An 18,994-nucleotide genomic window follows, 5' to 3' on the forward strand; every position below is an offset into this window, starting at 1 on the left:
CGATCTGGAGCCTTGTCAGGTTTCCTTGGGAAACGTTATATGGCCACATCTCTTGCTCTCTCAAGCTCCCCAAGGCCATGCATTTTGAGATGAACTTGCGAGGGCGAACAGAGCCACTCTTTTTTGATGGCGCCATTGGAAACCTATTTCGGACTGTTGGGGCAGTACTAAACCGGAGGCAGACCTGGAGCTGCATGAGTTGGCCAGCATAATAAGCGAATCTGTCGCCAGAAATGGACCGTCAGGATTTCCTGAAAAGTCTACAAGGTGATGAAGGATTTAAAACCATTTCTAATGGTCTAAACTAAAGCAGCAAGGTAATTTTCTAGCGAAGGAAAATCCCGATGGGTTTCTGATCACGAGATGGTCTAATCTTGGCCTCGACGATGTGAATTTTGGAAATAGGGAATCTGTTTTGTTGGGTATTTGTGGGAAAGTTGGTCCAGCATCTATGAATTTTGCTTCATTGATTGAAACAAAATGGAGCAAAGGATCATTTGAAGCATGGGTTACCTTGGCTGAAAAGATAATGGCTATACTCGAACAAGATCCTGAATTTCTTGCGTAAGCAACTCCGAACCCGAAGATAGTAGTCCAGACCGTGGATCGATCTTAATTGGTTTGCTTACCAGATAATATATATATATATATGTTATCTGGCGATGATCAATGCGCAAAAAACCGTACTTGTTGGGTAAATAATTGCAATAAAGCTATGATCAAAGCTAAATCGTGGCATTAATAAATAATGTGAATCGAACTTTTCCTAAAAATTCCTTACTTTTTGCAATAAATTAGATTTTTTTTCAAATGATTAATTTGGGGGAAAAATTGATAAAATTAGCATTCACATACTACCTTTTTTTTCTTCTTCCCTTATGTCGTATGAATGTGATCGGAAAAAATATTCATTGTTGGTAGTTTCTTTTCACAGAGTATTTTTTATATATATATTATGGATACACTTTTAGATGGGACGAAAAGCTTTTCACGGAGGATTTATTGAGAAGGATTGATATAGTGTCTGTGTATAAGAAACTACATGTATTCTAGACCAAGGAGGATGGTGGGCTTGTGATGCAGAGGTGTACCCGTTTCGAGTTCATCACCTCAGCCATCCTGGTTAATGCTTCGTCAATTCAGTGAGTTTGCTGTGAATTTAATGTAAAATACTTCTTGAATCCCATTTATTTGTAAAATTCAATATTGAATGAATACTTCTAGTGTATTTTTCTTTCTAATCTGGTTATTTTATTGGTTTTCGTTGGCAATTTACTCTCTTTTTTTAACTTGAAATATCCTTTATTTTTAGTCAAAGTTCACGGTTTCATCCACAACAAACAAAACGAAAATAATTAAAAAGGTTACTGCAGTAAAAATCTTGTTGACTGATGCGGCTGGTAATGAAAATATTGTTGAATGCCCAATTGGTGATTTACTGAAAATACAAAAATTACGTTTGTTCTTGTATTTTAAAGGATTTTAAAAAAAATAGTTTATTTTTTATTTTTTATTAATTTTTTTAGTATTTTTTAAATTGTTAATATGCATTAGTATTAAAAATTATTTTAATATAATTTTAAATAAAAATTATTTTAAAAAACAATTAAGAAAACTCCATACCCATGAAAATTTTGTCGCTTGTATCCTTAACATTCTCAGTACTTTTATTTTTTACACTCGTTTTCATTTTTTTTAACATTTTATCAAATTGAATTCTGAGCCTTTTTCAACTTTTTTTTTTTTGGACGTGAGTAGAATGATTTTAATCAATTTAAGCATCAATAGAGATAAATCTCAGCGTTGCAATATTGAGCAAAATTTTATAGATTTCTCCCTGTTCTAATCTTAATATTTAAAATTAAAAAATAAATATACTTACTTAACTAACATTTTACGCTTCACTCAAATAACGAAAAACTAAAACATCCATGTGAATATCACATCGGACGATCGACCTGCATCGGACAGAAGATCTCTTATTCAAATAGGGACTCATTTGATAAATTGTACAGTTAAAGATTTTATATGACAAAGTTACAAACTATAGGGACCGTATGAAAATACTAAAAGCAGATTCATTGCCTTCTTCCCGGATCAAAATTCCCTCTCTCCAATCCCCAGACAAAATCCCAAAAATCCTCTCTTTTCCTCTCAAACACTCCCGCTCATAAATTCCAATTCCCTCTCCACTCAGATCCACACAGCTTCTTCTGCTATGAACTTTCTCTTTGTTAGAAATTAGTATTTTTTCTTTCTTAATCTTCCAAAATGTATGGAAAAGCAGTTGTCTCACTAGCATTCATAATCCTTCTCTTAATCACTTTCTCCCTCTTCATCGGCACTGTTGATATCAGATCATACTTTTTTGCATCACCAGATGGAGCCCACAACTTACCATGTACGCCCACCCACACGCAATCCTCTCCTTCTTTTCCTCTCAGAGTGTACATGTATGATCTTCCACGTCGATTCAACATCGGAATGATGCAGTGGAAGAAGGGGGGCGGAGATGACACGCCGGTGAGCACAGCGGAGGAGTTGCCGCGGTGGCCGGTGAATGCGGGGGTGAGGAAGCAACATAGTGTGGAGTATTGGTTAATGGCTTCGCTTCTGGGAAGTGGTGGAGAGGGAGCGGAGAGGGAGGCTGTTAGGGTTTTGGATCCTGAGATTGCGGAAGCGTATTTTGTGCCGTTTTTTAGTTCGTTGAGTTTTAATATTCATGGACGTAACATGACTGATCCTGAAACAGAAAAGGATCGGCAATTGCAGGTGATTTTGGATTCATTTTTTAGCTCAAGTTTTGAGCTTTCTGTGTTTAATTTGGAGAATTTTGATTTTTCTTAAGGACTGGATTTTGATGGGTTTAAAAAAATTTCGGGTTTAGAATTGTTTGCGGCTGAAAAGGTGAGATTTCTAGCTTAATAAACTATGGCATTCTGTTTTTTAGCCTTTTTAGGACAAAGGGTTATAGGCTTAGAAGTTTGATTCCATAGAAAAAAGAATTTGTAGAGAGTAATATATTGATTCATGATTGGAGGGGGTTTTTTTTTCCAAGGCGGTTTTTTTTTCGATCGGATATGAAATCAGCTCAATGCACTAATATTGCGGTTTTCTTTTTTAATAGTGTTGACATTTTTTAGCTTCTTTAGTGACTGGAGTTTAATGAGGGTGATATAGAAATGGAGGGATTGGCTGAATAATTCTGTTAAATCAAGGAGTTTTCTGTGTTAGGGGATTGAGTTTTCTTGCTGATGTTGATATAGGGAAGCAGTTATGAACACCTCACTAGTTGTAGATCTTTATAAGCTGGTACTGGACTGATAATCAGATATTCTCCAGTCAATTCACACTAGATTCTAGAGGTAGAGAATCTTTTGGAGTTAAGTTCAGTTTCAGAATAACTTGTTGTATCCTGCCATTACACAATATCACTATCTATTTACTGAGTTCCAATATATTTTTGCTCGAGATCTAGTTGCTTAAGGTTGACTGTATGATTCTTCTGGTTTCAGGTTGATTTAATAGACTTTTTGCAAAAGTCGAAGTACTGGCAGAGGTCTGGAGGCAGAGACCATGTGATTCCAATGACACATCCAAATGCTTTTAGATTTCTCCGACAACTGGTGAATGCGTCCATTCTTATTGTTGCAGATTTTGGCCGCTACCCTAAATCCTTGTCAACTCTAAGTAAAGATGTTGTGTCACCGTATGTGCACATTGTGGATTCCTTTAAAGATGATGACCTATTGGACCCATTTGAGTCTCGAAAGACACTTCTTTTCTTCAGGGGGAATACAGTCAGGAAAGATGTATGTGTGCTTCTCTTGGTGATGTCAATCTCATTTAAAACATCTGGTTTGATGTCAAGGTGATTTTTAATGGACCTGTTGTGTTGCAGAAAGGAAAAGTTCGTGCCAAACTTGAAAAGATACTGGCTGGTTATGATGATGTTCGGTATGAACGAAGCTCGCCTACAGCTGAAGCAATACAAGCGGTGAGTAGTGAGTGATGGGGTTTGCCAAAATTGACTTTGACATTGCATGCTGAGTTTCTTCCAGTTTTTTATTAAATGACCTTAACATTAGGATCTGACAAGTACCTTTTCCTATCCCATTAAAATATGGTGCATTTGACATTACGATATGATGTGCTTTTGCAACTAATTATCATCAAAGGCAATCCACTCTTTAAATTGAATGTCATGCCATGTTTTATTATTTTTAATACTCCCTGCCATTTAATGAACGGAATCTTCCCATGCATGCTGGGCATTGAAAATGCAAGATCATTCTTTATGATCTCATGTAGAGAGAGAATGCCATTAGTGTGCCAGGTTTTCCAAAGAGGATAACTCTAAGTCAATTAATGTGTTATCCATATAAAATTACGTAATTTTAATGTCTCTTCTGTTTTCCTTTCTTTCCTGAATATCAGTCAACTCAAGGGATGCGGTCATCGAAGTTCTGCCTGCATCCTGCAGGAGACACTCCTTCCTCTTGCCGGCTTTTTGATGCTATTGTTAGCCACTGTGTTCCGGTTATTGTGAGCGATCTAATTGAGCTCCCTTATGAAGATGAAATTGACTACAGCCAATTCTCAATTTTCTTCTCTATAAACGAAGCTATTCAGCCAGATTACTTGGTTAATCAGCTCCGGAAATTTCCAAAGGACAGGTGGATTAAAATGTGGAAGCAGCTCAAGAAGATCTCCCATCACTTTGAATTCCAATACCCCCCATTGAAGGAAGATGCAGTCAACATGCTATGGAGGCAGGTTAAGCACAAGCTTCCAGGAGCCCAACTTGCTGTCCATAGAAATCACAGATTGAAAGTCCCAGACTGGTGGAAGCGGAGAAGATGATTCTGCTCTGGAGGTTTCATAATGGACACTGTACATTCATGATTTTTTTTTTACATTATACACAATGATAACTCATTGAGGGAATAATCTGAGGTAGATACAATCACCAGCTGTCATCTACCTTTATACAGAAATTACTACATGTTCACACTTACTCGTCAGCGTCAGATCAAAGAAGATTCTCTTTTGAAAATGAGATGTGCAGTGATGCATCACTGCCTGTCTAATATTCTTTTGTTCATTCCCAGCAGCTCAGTAGTGAGTTCTGGGAAATAACTTTCATATGTAGACGTCCAGAATTTAGCAAAGAACTAATTCCACGCTGTTGTATTTGTTTCGCTCGATCTTTGTAGTTTATTTGATGGAAAGTGATTAAACATTCCATCCATTGAAGAAGTTATCTGGCAAAAAATGGTGTTCTTTGTTCTTTTCAGTTTTCCTTTTTTTGGGTCCTGAGGTCTTATTGCAGTCAGGGGAGAGAGTTGCTTCGTTTTGTTTGCATGTGTAGCCAGGTTTAAACCGGAACCTTGAACCGTTTTATCAACCGATCCTTGATGTGAGGCACGCTTCTGACGAAGGCACAGGAATATTTAGAATGCCCAGGACAGGGACGGTAGAAGGGCTGATTTTTCATCTTGCGGCGGTTTTTAGTTGCATAAAAAATTTGGAGATCAAGGTGTGGTCCTGCCTATAATTCAATCTACGTAATTTTTTCTTTTTTGTCTTATATACTTACTGTAAGGAATTTTCTAAGTAAAAAGAAGAGGAAAGGAAAGCAAAAGAAATATCCGACCTGCCGGATTCGAACCAGCGACCTAAGGATTACAGCTACAACTACAGTCCTCCGCTCTGCCAACTGAGCTAAGGTCGGTTTGTAGACTTTCCACATAATATATATTTATATATATCTATTCTAGTGCTTCGTTTATCCGTCATTTGCTGCATATATGCTAGTCATAGTTGCTGCTTTTATTTCCATACGACTCAAGGGAATTTGATTGGGTACTCTTTTATGGATGGTGTATTTTGCTTTGGAGGAGTTTTTACTTTTGGTGGATGATGCATGAACGTGGAGCATTAAGGAATCGACCAGACTATTAACTATGGGGCATCACTTGGAGGCACTACACGAATTTATATATATATATATATATAGATATTCGGGTGTATATTTCTATTAATCTTTTAAGATTCTAAAATTAATCATCAGATAAACCTTTAGTAACTATGAGATGTAACCTGCCGCTGCATAAATATTACTCAAAGGGTGATAGCTTGGAGGAGCAAAAGGGAAATCAAGATAACTTCTCGTCTAAGGAATCCAATTAGACGAGATGACATGAAATAAATAAACTTCACGGGCTTGCATGTCGTTTAAGATACTAATAAATTACATGGGTAGTCTACAATCGAAAAGAAAGGACGGATGTCAAAAGGATAGATATACTTTAATCTTTCGCGTGTAGACCCAACATAGCACCACGTTTTGAGATCTAATTTCTCGTGCAATGAAGTTATTGCTGAAATGGCCAGGGCATAGTCAAATAGTAGCCATTACCCTCCACCATAAAAACAGGTTTTAAGTTCAAACCTCGTTGTCCTAAATCTAGACGACAAATTTGTGACCAGAGTGCAGTTGAGGAAAAAAAAAAGTGTGGTACGTAGATATTTGTTTTGGGTTGTTGCTGCTTTGAAATGACAAAGACACCCGTAGATTGTCTACCTACCATGAGATGTACCAGTAGGTGAAGGGTATATCAGTCATCATGGTATAAAGACAGCTTATCCACTCCAAATTTCCCCAGATCAAACCCACGTCAGCTGGAAAGAGAAATCAGAAAATGAAAATAAAAATTAAGTATATCTCTTAAAAGCACGAGTTTTTCGGTGCGCAGGAATCTGTTGTTTATCCTTTTATATATTATTTATATATATATATTGTAAATGGATAATGCAATTTTTTAAATTTAATACTCTAACTTAAAAAAATATATTATAATTAAAGATAAATTACTTTTGATTTCTTATAAAGTTATAAAAAATTTTTAAAAAAAATGGTGTTGCGTGAGTTCTCAAATGATGCACGTGTCTTAAATTTTTAAAATAATGTAATTTATATAATTTCAGTATTTTAATATTTTTTAATTCAATTTAATATAAAAAAAATTATTTTTCAATTTCTAGTTGAGAGAAAAAAGAGGTTGTCAAATTCTGATGTTAAAAAAAAAATATCATTGACACTAATTTAAACAATTCAGATAAACTATATTTATATCAAATAGTTTTATTTGATAATAATCATTTATATCAAGTTTTTTTTACCTTTAAAATTTGTGAAAAAATAAATTTGAATTCGAGTTAATTATTTGTTTCGGTTTGATTTTTCTTTTTAAGAAGGTTTTTCAGTTTTTTAAGATCATAAATAAATTTATCATAATTTTTATAGTGTTTTAGGTTAAATATGGAATGAAAAACAGGTTTTCAAATTAAAAAAACTCAAATCTTGACAGAACAAATGAGGTGTGGTCTAATTTTTTTCAAAAAATTTTGGGGCAGTTGTTCTCTCTGGTCACAAAAAAATAAACAAGGGCCTAACAAGTAACGTTTGTTTTTTTTTTTCTATTATTTAACATTAATGGTTTTAATGGTTTTTCTCTCTAATTTTTTAATTTATATTTAAATTAATATCTATTCTCTCTTCCATTTTTATTTGAGAGCCACTTGTAAATGACAATTATTATGATTTAATTGTGCATTTAAATTTAAAGTTGATTTATCTATATTTTTTTATCTTTCTATATTGATGAATTTTGTTTTTTCAAACAATGAAATATTATTTTTAATATGTGTAGTTTTGTGTGGTGTTATTTTTTTATTTTTAAATAATGTTATTTTTCCAAATCAAATCCACGTCAGGACAAGTAAATCAGAAAATAAAAATAAAAATAAAGTATATTTTTTAAAAGAGTGAGTTTTTCGTTGTGTATGAATATGTTTTCTGTCCTTTTATATATTATTACTGTAAATAGATTATGTAATTTTTTTAATTTAATACTCAAACTTAAAAAATAAATTGAATGGAAGATAAGTTACTTTTGATCTCCTATAAAGTTATAAAAAAATGATAAAAAAAAAACAATAAACATGAGTAGTGTTACATGAATTTTGGCAAATGATACATTCTAGTTCTTAATTTTTTAAAATTATATAAATTATATAATTTTAGTATCTCAATATTTTTTTTAATTTAGTTCCAGTATAAAATTTTTTTATTATCTCTTAATTCCTGATCAAGAAAAAAGAGAGATTACCCGATTCTAGTGATAAAAAGAGAAAAGTCTTATTAACATTGATTTAAACAATTAAAATAAATTATATCTGTGTTAAATAACTTCATTTAATGACAATCATTTATATTAGGTTTTTTTTTTACCTCTAAAGTTTATGAAAAAAAAATTTGAGCCTGGGTTGAATTTTTATTTTGGTTTGATTTTGCTTTTCTAGATAATCTTTTTAGTTTTTTCAATACCATAAATAAATTTATCATAATTCTTATAGTGTTCTTGGTCAAATATAGAATGAAAAACAAGCTTTCAAGTTTAAAAAACTTAAACTTTAGGCGGGTTGTCTGCCTCAATTGCAAACAAAAAAACAAGGGCCGTAACATTTGCCCTTTTTTTTTAATTTTTTAAATTAATAATTTTTATGGTTTTTCTCTTTAGTTTATTTTAATTTATATTTAAATTAATATATTTTTTTTCATTTTGAATCGAGAGCCACTTATAAATAATGATTATTATTTTTTAGTTATGGATTTAAATTTAAAGTTGATTTATCTATATATTTTTTTATTTTTTGTACAGATGAGTTTTATTTTTTTAAATAATAAAATTTTATTTTTAGATAACATTTCTAACAAGTAACATGCATAGTTTTGGATGATGTTACTTTCTCATTTTATTTTATTTGATCTATATAATTTTTATTTTTATTTTTATTATCATTTGCTAAAATAAAAAATTATTTTAATGAAAAATTTAGTAAATATAACAGGATAAATATTTTATTTTTAATATTAAATATCTTAATTTATAATTGTTTCTTGATTTTTCAAGTTTTATTTTTAATTATTCTCAATAATTTTTTATTTATTTATTCTCATATATAATTTTTTTTTTCATTTAATTATATAGATACATAAATGTTTTAATTTAAACTAAAAAATTTTAAATTACATAAATTTATTAAAAAAACTATATATATATATTTATTTATAGAAAAAAAAATATTTAATCGTAGCGAATCGCTGACTCATAGGTTTAATAAAAACCCAGAGGAGGAAGCTCACGAAGCAAGAAAAGAATAGAAGGGCCTGCCAGGGATGAGAAAAGCAAGCATATGTGTATATATATATATTATAGATAATTTGCTTTATTAGATTTAAGAGATGGATTTAGTCAAAGTTGATCCAGATTAATCATCTGTTAGGAAAATGGATTTTCTCCTTTAATACAAAGATTATTATATTATCATTACCATACCAAAAGTCAATAATTATCAAAACCGACGTTCTCCTAATTTCCTTCTCCCCCCCCCCCCCAACCACACACCCCCCTCCCTCTGAAAGAAACACTTTAGATTCAGCTTTAAAATACCCAATGCGTTGATAAAAAATCTGGAACAAGGTATTGCCCAGCCTTTTCTCTCTTTCTCGATGTAATTCTTTTTAGGGATTTTGATTTATTCCTGCTTAAGATTACCTTTTATACTATATTTAAAAAAAAAACTGGCTAAATGCATGCTTTCTTAAATTTAGAAAATGTTTCCGAGTTCTGAAAATGATTTTGAGCTCGTGGGATTTGCTTTTGCAACTTCTGTGTCTGTGTTTTTATAATCTGTTTGGTTCGCTTCACATTTTGAGCATGTTTTGTTATGCATATACCAACAAGAAAACAGGAAGAGCAGTGTAAAAGTAGATAAACTGTAGCTGATAAGATGAGTAAAAGAAGGTCGGCTCAAGAATGTGAAATTTAGTTGATTTAACGACCCAGTTCTTGAAATCTGTTCTTATGTGAAAAAAAAAAATTATTGGACTTGTAGAATGAGGAGTTGCATAGTAGCATGGTGGGATTTTTCTTTTTTTCAGAGAATTTGGATCACAACCTGGTGAATTGTGCAAGAGGAAGTGTGGTCTTTTTTTGGATTTCTTGGTGATTTGGTGGGGATGTGAAGAAGTAAATGCATGTCTTTGATGGTTCTGTTCTGTGGGTTTGTTTTTGGAAAAGTTCATACTTTGCAACAGATCTGAGTTTGTGTTGACTTTGTTGACTGTAGAGAATAAAATTTTGTCATAAATTTAGATTAAAAGAACATTTTTTTTGTTGATCACGGCACTAGTGCTCTAATGATGTCTGACAAAAAAATGATTGCTGGGAGACTTTTATTTTTCTTGTTTTATAGCTCACATGCCTTTTGGTTTATTTATTACTTTACATGTTATGTGTCTGAAAGGAAGCTCGTGCTAGAAAGAAAGATTAAGGACGGACATTAAAACTGATAGGACCAAGTCATCTGCTTTTCTAGTGTGGAACTTCTGTTGTCATTAACATAAATGGACTCTGAAAGTTTTGGTGATTAATTTACCGAAGATTTTACATAGATTTTCAGAAGCAAGGTAAATATGATTAATGTTGAAGTTGGCTATGGTTTTATATTTGGTCCAACGAGAAGAATGTGGTTCTTTTTTTCAAAGTGTGTCACTATTGTATTCACTTTTTTTCAAAGTGTGTCACTATTGTATGTTAATCTAAAAAAAAAAAAAGTGACATTCTGACTCGTATGTCCTTATTCTTACCTTTCCTTTTGATTTGCCAATCACAGAGAAGAACTATTTTATGCCAAGAAGTTGTTGTAGAAGCCTTGCATCATTCCAAATAGCTATATCTTTTGATAAATCCCCGAAGGAACTTGTTAAAAAGGACTGGTAGTCGGCAGTTAATGTGTTACTTCCAAAGGGAATAAGTATTCAGTTTAGAGCAAATGGAGGTAAATTCTGTAAGCTCCCACTCCAATGAGAAGCAATCATCAGAGCATTCCACATCCACCAATGGAGAACATATGAACACAGAAAAAGAGAAGAGTACATCTGTATTTGTTAATCATGGTGAGTCTCTTGCCTTGGTCATGAATGCCAACAATTTCTCTAAATCTATATTCTTTTGGGATTTCTTTAAAGCAACTCACTCGGTGATTGTGAATTACAGCAATTTTTCTAGTCTTACATCTGCTGGTTTTCAGGGTCTTAATTTTTTAATTAGACGTGTTCTTAGAGATTTCTTTTTCTATGTTAAAGATACACCTAATGCCAATTGAAATTTCATGCTTTATAAGGAGAAGATGACAAAAGAAGTTTATTATTCTACCATTGACATCACAGGAATAATCTGAATAAACGTCACTGATAATTTTCTGTACAAAATAATGACTGGAAACTTTTGACTTTTTTCAAGTGTTGCTTCACATGGGTTTCTAAGTCATCCATTGAAGTCGAGTTTCAAATAGTAAATACTTCTTTGGTTTTGCTTTTGTGATTGTTATGCATCTTTCTTTCCTTTTGCAAATCTCAGTAGCGAGCCTTTGTCTATTCATATTCATTATTTTCTGTTTCTTTCAATGTGTAATTTTCTTTTCCATGAGTATAATGTGTCCAAATGCACTGTTTAGCTTCAATTGCATGGCACGAGAACAGAAGAAAATGGACAGGAAATCAATCTCGTCAGCCACAAAGAACGACCAAGGACCCAATTATAAGGTAATTTGTCTGTAAAGCTTCTTGAGTGCTATGAGCTCTATTTCAGTGGTCAACGATTTGTACCATCTATAAGCCTGGAAGCTCCCTACTCTGAATAATTTGTATTTCGTGTTTTCAGGGTGCATATATTAAATCTTGCCTCAGCAATTAATGAGGAAAAAATAAGAACGTTATTGCACTTCCTGATGGCAGACACTGAAAGTTTTGGACAGTGAAATGAATTGTTGAACTGCATTTCACTGCCTGCTGCATTCAGCCAAGAATAAATGCATGTGTCATCATGTAATCATGTAGGGACCAGGGGCTATTCTTGTCCTTCCAAAACCTATGCGTAAAGAAATCAGAAAGACACCATCGACACTTCCAAGAGAATATTTGTGCTTCCTAAGTAGGACTGACAGAAATACACCATTGACAGAAATTTAGGACTGGCAGAATTTTTTTTTTTAAGTGGCTTCATAAGTAGGACCGACAGAAAAACACCACTGACACCTCCAAGAGAATGTTCGTGCTTCCTATTTAGTTTGTGTATTACGTGGTTCATGATATCATATCATTGTTTCTGTCATTATTTTTGCCCATCCGTACTGTGGTAACCTCTGCCTAGTTTGTTCATGTATTATGATGGTTCATGACAATTGACATGATTAGATTGGTTATTGATCTTCATTTGTAATTACTCGTATTAGTGGTCTTGAATCTTGACCTTGTTATGGTCCCATCTAAGAGGGAGCCAAGACGAGAGTTTAAGAAAATACATTTTGAGCATTTTTGCATGACATGGTGCTTTTAAGATTCAAGCAGGCATCCTTGGAGCCGATCCTGTTGATAGATGAAACATAACGCGAGAACTTTTCTTTGCAGCTGGTCAACAACCTATGAAGATTTGCTTTCTACTCACGAGCCCTTCTCTGAGCCAATTCCTTTATCTGTAAGCTCTTTTCTGACAACCATTCTCACATTAAGTAAATTTTATGGTTTATTGGTTTTGAATCTTCTTTAGTGGTAGTGTGCATGAGCATGAGCATGCGCATGAAAGGTCAGGGTTAAAGATTTTGGACTGGTGATTCTTTCTGATCTTTCAGAATGTTCCACTTCTAGTTTTCTTCTTAATTTCCTGTGCAGTTGTTGATCTCGGTTCAACTGATTGTTGAATTTTGCAGGAGATGGTAGATTTTTTAGTTGATATTTGGCATGATGAAGGCCTATTTGATTAAATAATCAATGACAATGTTTTAATTCTAGGGCAATGGAGACTAATAGAAGGTAAAGCATACAGGAATTTCTGAATGTGCAGCCTGATTTCTTGTAATTGATTCTTCCATGTAGAATATGATAATGGACTAGTTAGGGTTTTTTTTTTTCCAGCTTATCCTCACGGAGATTACAGATCCCAGATGTAATTTTACTTTAATCTGTAACAAACAACTTGTGTATTTATTCACTATGAAAACTATTCTTCTTGGTAGCATTAGCATCAGATACAGAATGGTGCGCATCTTTGGAAGTCTGGCATTTCTATCCAATTTTCTTGTGATGCCATGTAAAATTGCCTCCGGCGTGTTTTATAGTATTGTTGCTTAAAAGTATGCTTCTTGTTGTTTTTTATTAGAAATATATGAAAATAATATTTATTTATTTTAAAAAAATTATTTTTAATATCAATACATTAAAATATCAAAAAAAATTTTTAATATCAATATATTAAAATATCAAAAAAAAAATTTAAAAAAATTAATTTAAAGTAAAAAAAATTAAAATGATATAAATTTTTAAAAAATAATATAAAATATAAAAAAAATAGGGTTTTAATATAATAGCTGTAGTTTTGTTTGTTATATTTAATATAATGTAAATTGTTTATTCCCTTACTGATCGAGATAAAAAAAAAAAGAGACAGTAACCAAGTAAGTTTTGTTTTGTTTTGTATTTTTATCTTTTTAACTAAATAAGTTTCCTTTTCTATTATTTTTATTTTTATTATTTCAAAATAATAACTAATGATATCTATAAAAGTAATTGACAAAAGTATTTAATATTATCAATTGATTTTAAAAATATTTCAAATTTTGCTGGATTTTTAATTCATTAACCTATTCTATTATTTACCTCATGTTTGAATCCAGACAATGATAAAGTTCGAAGAAAGAAATCTTTGTGAATAAACTAATTTATAAAGAAAATGATTTGTCTAAACTGAATTAATAAAATATTTAATTTTTATTTATTGAAGGCTCTGAAAAATAAAAATAAAAATATATAGAAAAGAATTTTGCCCATTCACTTCCTTGTTTAAGAAAAGGAAGAAAATCTATCTTTCAGAAGAAAGAGAGGGAAGCTCTCTTCCGAAAAAGGCAACGCGGTTTATGGTACGACGTGTCGTTTTCCAGCTCTCTTAATGTCCACGATTAATGTTAAAAACACCTTACACGCTGACTGAACCGGAAACAAAAGGAAACAGAAAAGAAAAACATTCCCGGGAAACAAACACCAAAAAGAAAATCCAGCTTCGATCGTAAGCTATTATTCATAGACGGAGACTGATTGTTCTCCTGTTAAAGTTGAGAGCTTGAGAGAGAGGGATGGATAAATTCAAGAGCATGTTAAAACCGAAACCAAACCCACAACAGCAATTGAGGGATTGGCAGAGAAAGCTACGTCAAGAGTGCCGTAACATTGAGCGGCAAATCAGAGGCAAGTTTCCAACTTCTCACTTTTTTATCTATTATGGGTTTTTTAAAATTCTGAGTTTGGATTGATGGTTTGGTTTGTTTAGTGTGTTTGTAGTGAATCTGGGCTGAAAAAAATGGTGGGTTTATTGTGTTTTTAGATTTTAAAGCAGAAAGATTCCATCTTGGTTGATGGGAATTGTGGCTTTTGGGTTTTCTGAATCCTGAAGCTTGGATTGCTGGGTTTGTTGCATTTTGTATGGTGATGGCGACTTTGGGCTAAAAAACTTGGGGTTTTGTTATGGTTTTAGATGTGCAGAGAGAGGAGAAAAGTGTACATAAGGCTATTAAGGAGGCTGCCAAGAGAAATGACATGGGCTCAGCTAAGGTAAATTATCAAACTTCAGAGTTGATTTTACTCAATTTTTGATGAAATTGGTGCTGAATAAGATAAAATGAAAGATCTGTAATCTCGTGATGGTGAACTTGGAAAATCATTGAGGATTTTTAGAACATTCATGCATGATGGACTTAGATAGCTTGATTTTGTAGCATCTGTTCTAGAATCCCAGCTTCTCTGTGAGCTACCGAAACTAAAACTGCTAGTTGCTTTATGTGCTTGATCATGTGCATGGATTAATGATCCTGCTCTAGGGGATTTTAGATGTCTCTTTTGGTAGTTATGCTTCAAACTCTTCCATGTATCATAATAACTGAACTGGCAAAACTTTTTTAACTTTGAAGTGGAGCTTAGAGCTAGAAAGCCATGTGGATAATGTTGAAATCAAATCAAGTTTAGGTTGAAAGTTGAAACTAGTGATGTACTCAGACTTATCCTGCAAGTATGTTGAGCTGAACAAAAATAAACCTTGGTAGTAGCTTATGTGCCTGCCATTGGTTGAATCCTGGTTGAGCCATGAAAGATGCCAATTTCATGTCTTTTGTATGGCTTGCTGTATCATATTTTACATGCTCGTGAGTCTCCCTTTCCATCTATTATGTTTCAGGCACTTGCAAAGGAGATTGTGATGTCGAGAAAAGCCGTGAACCGTCTTTATGAAAATAAGGCCCAACTGAATTCAATATCAATGCACCTTGGAGAAAGTGTTGGTAGGATTTTTTACTTGGCATGCATTTAAATTACTTAGTTTTAAGAATTTTTTCACCTGAAAGTCCTTTTATGAGAATTCTCTTTCCAAAGATATGGGAAAAGGTATGAAATAAGTTTCAAACTTCAACATTTTTATGGGAAGGAAAAATAGGCAAACCCTTGTTTTATTGTTGGACTTTTGCCAAATTTCCTTGGAAGCTTATCTTGTATTGCAGATGTGATGTGGCAAGAGAGTCTTTAGTCATATGTCCATATTGGTCAGTTTTTGTCACACTACTTCTGTGATCATGCTGCTATATTCTTGGTTGCTTGCATTTTACTTTCAAATTAATGGCTTGAACTATCTGAAATAATTTGTCAAAAAAAAAAAAACTTTAATATTGTTCTGTTTCATTGAGACTATTTCTTGAGGATTCACATGTTGGGTTTGATTCTCAGCAATTGCCCGTACTGTGGGTCATTTATCTAAAAGTGCTGAAGTCATGAAACTTGTCAATAACCTTATGAAAGCTCCAGAAATGGCTGCAACAATGCAAGAATTCAGCAGGGAAATGACAAAGGTTGGTTTCATCATTTTTTGGAACACATTTCTTGAATTGTTTCAATGAAAAACCAACTAGTTTCACTTTCTGTTTAACAGCTCATCAAAAATTCTACTAACATGCTGAGCCCATGATGGAATCTAATTAATGTTTGCAATTTTTTTTCTGATTTTTTTTTCATCATTGTTGTAGTAAAAAAAAATCCCCTGTGATCTCCAGCAGAAATTATGACTAAGAAACTTTGCTCCTATGAAAAATACAATTATTTGTCTTATTTAAACGGTAATTGCAAGTTAATTTATGTAGTTTGGGAATCCTAGCAAATTAACTGAGCTCAAAGTTTATAATGTGGGAATGGAGGATGTATTTCTTAGGATCCATTCATCTACTTATCAAATAGGCTCGATGCTTGTTAGAGTGAGAGCGTTGGATGCAGTAGGTTCATAATGTCCACTAACAATGACATGTTTCAGGCTTTGAGCAACGTTTTATGTTTTACTTCACCTATATTTTACATCCTTGGCTTTTGGTTTGCACTTTGTAGGCTGGGGTTATTGAAGAAATGGTAACTGATGCTGTTGATTCAGCACTGGATTCTGAAGACATCGAAGAGGAAATTGAAGAAGAAGTTGATAAGGTCCTAACAGAAATAGCTGGTGAGACAGCTGCTCAGCTTCCTGAAGCTGTCAGAAAGGAACGAGTAAGGGTACCTGCCAAAGAAGCAAGCACCTCCCATGAAGTACGATTAACTTCGATCTAAGTTTTTTGCATACTTGGTTTGAGGAAAGATTAGACCTAACGTCATTGCAATGTTCACAGGAAGAAGCTATTGCAGAGGGTGTTGATGACGAGGAAGAACTAGAAGAGCTAAGGGCTCGGCTAGCCAAAGTCAGATCTTAGTTCGATGCATGCTTATTCACTGCATTTCCCTCGGTGTTTATTGAAGAAAAATGAATGAGATTAGAGGCCATTGACCCGGTTACCATAATTTTTGCAGAAAATGTATTTCTGCACTTGTCATATCAGTTTGTATAACAGTACTACCACTTTGATTTTACCACTACCTAAAACCCCTGGTATTCCCCAGACACCATTTATGTGTCGTGTAAAGTATCGATGCTTCTTCTGAAGTTCACACCCTGGAACACGCTACTGCATAACATCATCTAATGATCCAAAAATAGTAGGGAGAACCAGCGCTTTCCCATTTTTCTAGTAGTCCGGCGTCGTATAAGTCCCTACAAAATGGCGAGTCCAAAAATCACTCTATGGGCTGTGGTTTAGTCACTTGCCCTCTAATGGCTTCTTTCACAAGTCACCATGTGACGGCAATTAAGTGGAAAAATTTCGAGTATGCTGCTCTCATTTCCCAAGACCATAGCTGGACTTTATCGCCTCTATCTGCGTACATTCGTATATCGGACGGGTAATACCTGGCCAATGGCCATTATCCTTATTTACTGTTCTTTTGTTTCTGATTTAATTATTAAAAAGAAAATGAAAAAAAGGCAGGTCAGGAAATTTGATGGTGATTAAGTTATAACGAGAGAGAAAAACATTAAAAAGGAGAATCACTTAGTAATTTTGGCTTCAATAAGTTTGTTTTTGTGAGTGAAGTTTATATAAAATATTTTCCTCATAAACTTATCTGAAACGATAAATCTGAATCCAAAAAATTTAAGTTTAGGTTGATTGTGGATTTTAAAAATATTTTTTTATTGTTAGAGATTGTAAATATGCTTTCCAAGGTGTTTGGGGTATTTTTTTTATTTTTTAAGGTTAAAATATGGTTTAAAACAGGTTTTTTTTTACTTAAAATATACCATCCTAATTTTCAAATAATTACAGGGTGGTTGCCCTTAAAAAAAGAAAACCTTGATACGTGGGTGTTCCAAGCCCATGTACTTGAGCCTTTTGTGAGGTCTAGGAGATATGAGACTTCGTAGTACAAGAGACTAAGCTTTTTTCTATCAATTATTGTTGCAATTGTTTAAAAAAAAAATTGTTTTTTTATTATTGTATTACTTAATATTGGTTAAATATTAATTAAATAATATAATTTATTTTATTTTATTTTTTTATCACTTTAATATTTTGATGATTCTTAATTTGTTTCTTTTAGATAAAAAATAATTATTGAATAAAATTATTAAATTCAATTAAGTTTATAATCAAGATGATGTGTTTGATTGGTCTATTTCAGTTGAATAGTTGAATAAAGATTGGACTTGATAATTTTTTTATTATATGTATAGTTCTTAATTTATGTAATTAAATGTTTGCGAGAATTTTTTGAATTTTTCTTGAATTTTTTTTATACAGAAATATATCATTAAAAGTTCATATATATACCTTTTTTTTTGAAAAGCAATATTCAACTTATGAATAAGAACGTATTTATCCAAACTTTCTGAACAAGAATCGGCAATCACTTAAAAACTTTCTGCCCAGATCCACTGCCAGTTTTCACGTATAACATATGTTTTCTGGCGAAAAGAAAACTGAAAAAAGAAATAAATATTAATGTCTTTATACATCTGCTTTTCCATTGTTCATGTTTCTGTCGAAGGAGGCTATGTTCTTGTCTTCAATAATCTATTTCGGAAGATACTTTCCAGAGTTATTTATTTTTTTAAATGTATTCATCCAAAAATTTCTTTATTTCTGAGTCCCACAAATTTAAGGCATTCAAAGCTGAGTTGAAAAATAATAAGTCAAGTATTGTCTTTAAAACTTGTCACGGGAGCTTGATACTGTGTTAACAATTATTTTTTAAAATATTTTATTTAGAAATATATTCAAATAATATAAATTTTTTTATTTTTAATATCAACATATTATCTTTTATTTTTTTAAAAATCATTTTTTAACACAATCTCAATCACGTTTCTAAAGGCTATATTAGCTGGACTCCTGCAGAACCGTTCCATGATTTTAGCATGGTTCTAGATTTAGTTGAGATTTTTCAGAACGTAACCTTGCAAAAGGTTTTAGCCAA

At 32.6% G+C, this 18,994-nt stretch overlaps 3 protein-coding genes and 1 non-coding gene across 8 annotated transcripts; 3 read left to right on the forward strand and 1 right to left on the reverse strand.

Annotated features, from left to right (window-relative positions):
- Positions 1-2,070: 2,070 nt before the first annotated feature.
- LOC105130718 (Exostosin family protein) lies at positions 2,071-5,290 on the forward strand. Its single transcript, XM_011033355.1, has 4 exons — positions 2,071-2,772; positions 3,516-3,812; positions 3,902-3,997; positions 4,438-5,290. Exons 1-4 carry the CDS (start codon positions 2,272-2,274, stop codon positions 4,861-4,863), a joined length of 1,320 nt encoding a protein of 439 aa, XP_011031657.1. The 5' UTR covers positions 2,071-2,271; the 3' UTR covers positions 4,864-5,290.
- A 360-nt stretch (positions 5,291-5,650) lies between these two features.
- On the reverse strand, positions 5,651-5,734 carry TRNAY-GUA (transfer RNA tyrosine (anticodon GUA)). Its single transcript is given in 2 exon segments — positions 5,651-5,686; positions 5,698-5,734. It is a non-coding gene; the product is annotated as a tRNA-Tyr (tRNA).
- Positions 5,735-9,401: 3,667 nt separating this feature from the next.
- On the forward strand, positions 9,402-13,189 carry LOC105130719 (uncharacterized). Of its 4 annotated transcripts, none has more exons than XM_011033359.1 (6): positions 9,402-9,548; positions 10,375-10,537; positions 10,746-11,026; positions 11,587-11,674; positions 12,539-12,605; positions 12,838-13,189. In XM_011033359.1, exons 3-6 carry the CDS (start codon positions 10,903-10,905, stop codon positions 12,889-12,891), a joined length of 333 nt encoding a protein of 110 aa, XP_011031661.1. In that variant the 5' UTR covers positions 9,402-9,548; positions 10,375-10,537; positions 10,746-10,902; the 3' UTR covers positions 12,892-13,189. The 4 variants fall into 4 exon arrangements, with proteins under 4 accessions (XP_011031661.1, XP_011031662.1, XP_011031660.1 ...); XM_011033360.1 differs by having other exon boundaries at positions 10,424-10,537; XM_011033358.1 differs by lacking the exon at positions 10,375-10,537.
- A 781-nt stretch (positions 13,190-13,970) lies between these two features.
- Positions 13,971-17,211, forward strand: LOC105130720 (vacuolar protein sorting-associated protein 24 homolog 1). Of its 2 annotated transcripts, none has more exons than XM_011033361.1 (6): positions 13,971-14,368; positions 14,655-14,731; positions 15,351-15,453; positions 15,893-16,014; positions 16,541-16,735; positions 16,816-17,211. In XM_011033361.1, the coding sequence occupies exons 1-6, from the start codon at positions 14,257-14,259 to the stop codon at positions 16,894-16,896; spliced, it is 690 nt and encodes a 229-aa protein (XP_011031663.1). In that variant the 5' UTR covers positions 13,971-14,256; the 3' UTR covers positions 16,897-17,211. The 2 variants fall into 2 exon arrangements, with proteins under 2 accessions (XP_011031663.1, XP_011031664.1); XM_011033362.1 differs by having other exon boundaries at positions 14,285-14,368; positions 14,663-14,731.
- Positions 17,212-18,994: the final 1,783 nt, after the last annotated feature.

The sequence above is a fragment of the Populus euphratica genome, unplaced genomic scaffold (genome assembly GCF_000495115.2).
Source record: "Populus euphratica unplaced genomic scaffold, PopEup_1.0 scaffold29.1, whole genome shotgun sequence".
NCBI lineage: Eukaryota > Viridiplantae > Streptophyta > Magnoliopsida > Malpighiales > Salicaceae > Populus > Populus euphratica.

Coding starts and splice junctions, on each gene's coding strand:
- LOC105130718 (XM_011033355.1), top strand. CDS start 2,272: ATGTATGGAAAAGCAGTTGTCTCACTAGCATTCATAATCCTTCTCTTA. Junction 2,773..3,515: donor AAAAGGATCGGCAATTGCAG/GTGATTTTGGAT, acceptor TTCTGGTTTCAG/GTTGATTTAATAGACTTTTT. Junction 3,813..3,901: donor GGAATACAGTCAGGAAAGAT/GTATGTGTGCTT, acceptor GTTGTGTTGCAG/AAAGGAAAAGTTCGTGCCAA.
- LOC105130719 (XM_011033359.1), top strand. CDS start 10,903: ATGGAGGTAAATTCTGTAAGCTCCCACTCCAATGAGAAGCAATCATCA. Junction 11,027..11,586: donor ATCTGTATTTGTTAATCATG/GTGAGTCTCTTG, acceptor TGCACTGTTTAG/CTTCAATTGCATGGCACGAG. Junction 11,675..12,538: donor ACCAAGGACCCAATTATAAG/GTAATTTGTCTG, acceptor TTTTCTTTGCAG/CTGGTCAACAACCTATGAAG.
- LOC105130720 (XM_011033361.1), top strand. CDS start 14,257: ATGGATAAATTCAAGAGCATGTTAAAACCGAAACCAAACCCACAACAG. Junction 15,454..15,892: donor GCACCTTGGAGAAAGTGTTG/GTAGGATTTTTT, acceptor TTTGATTCTCAG/CAATTGCCCGTACTGTGGGT. Junction 16,015..16,540: donor TCAGCAGGGAAATGACAAAG/GTTGGTTTCATC, acceptor TGCACTTTGTAG/GCTGGGGTTATTGAAGAAAT.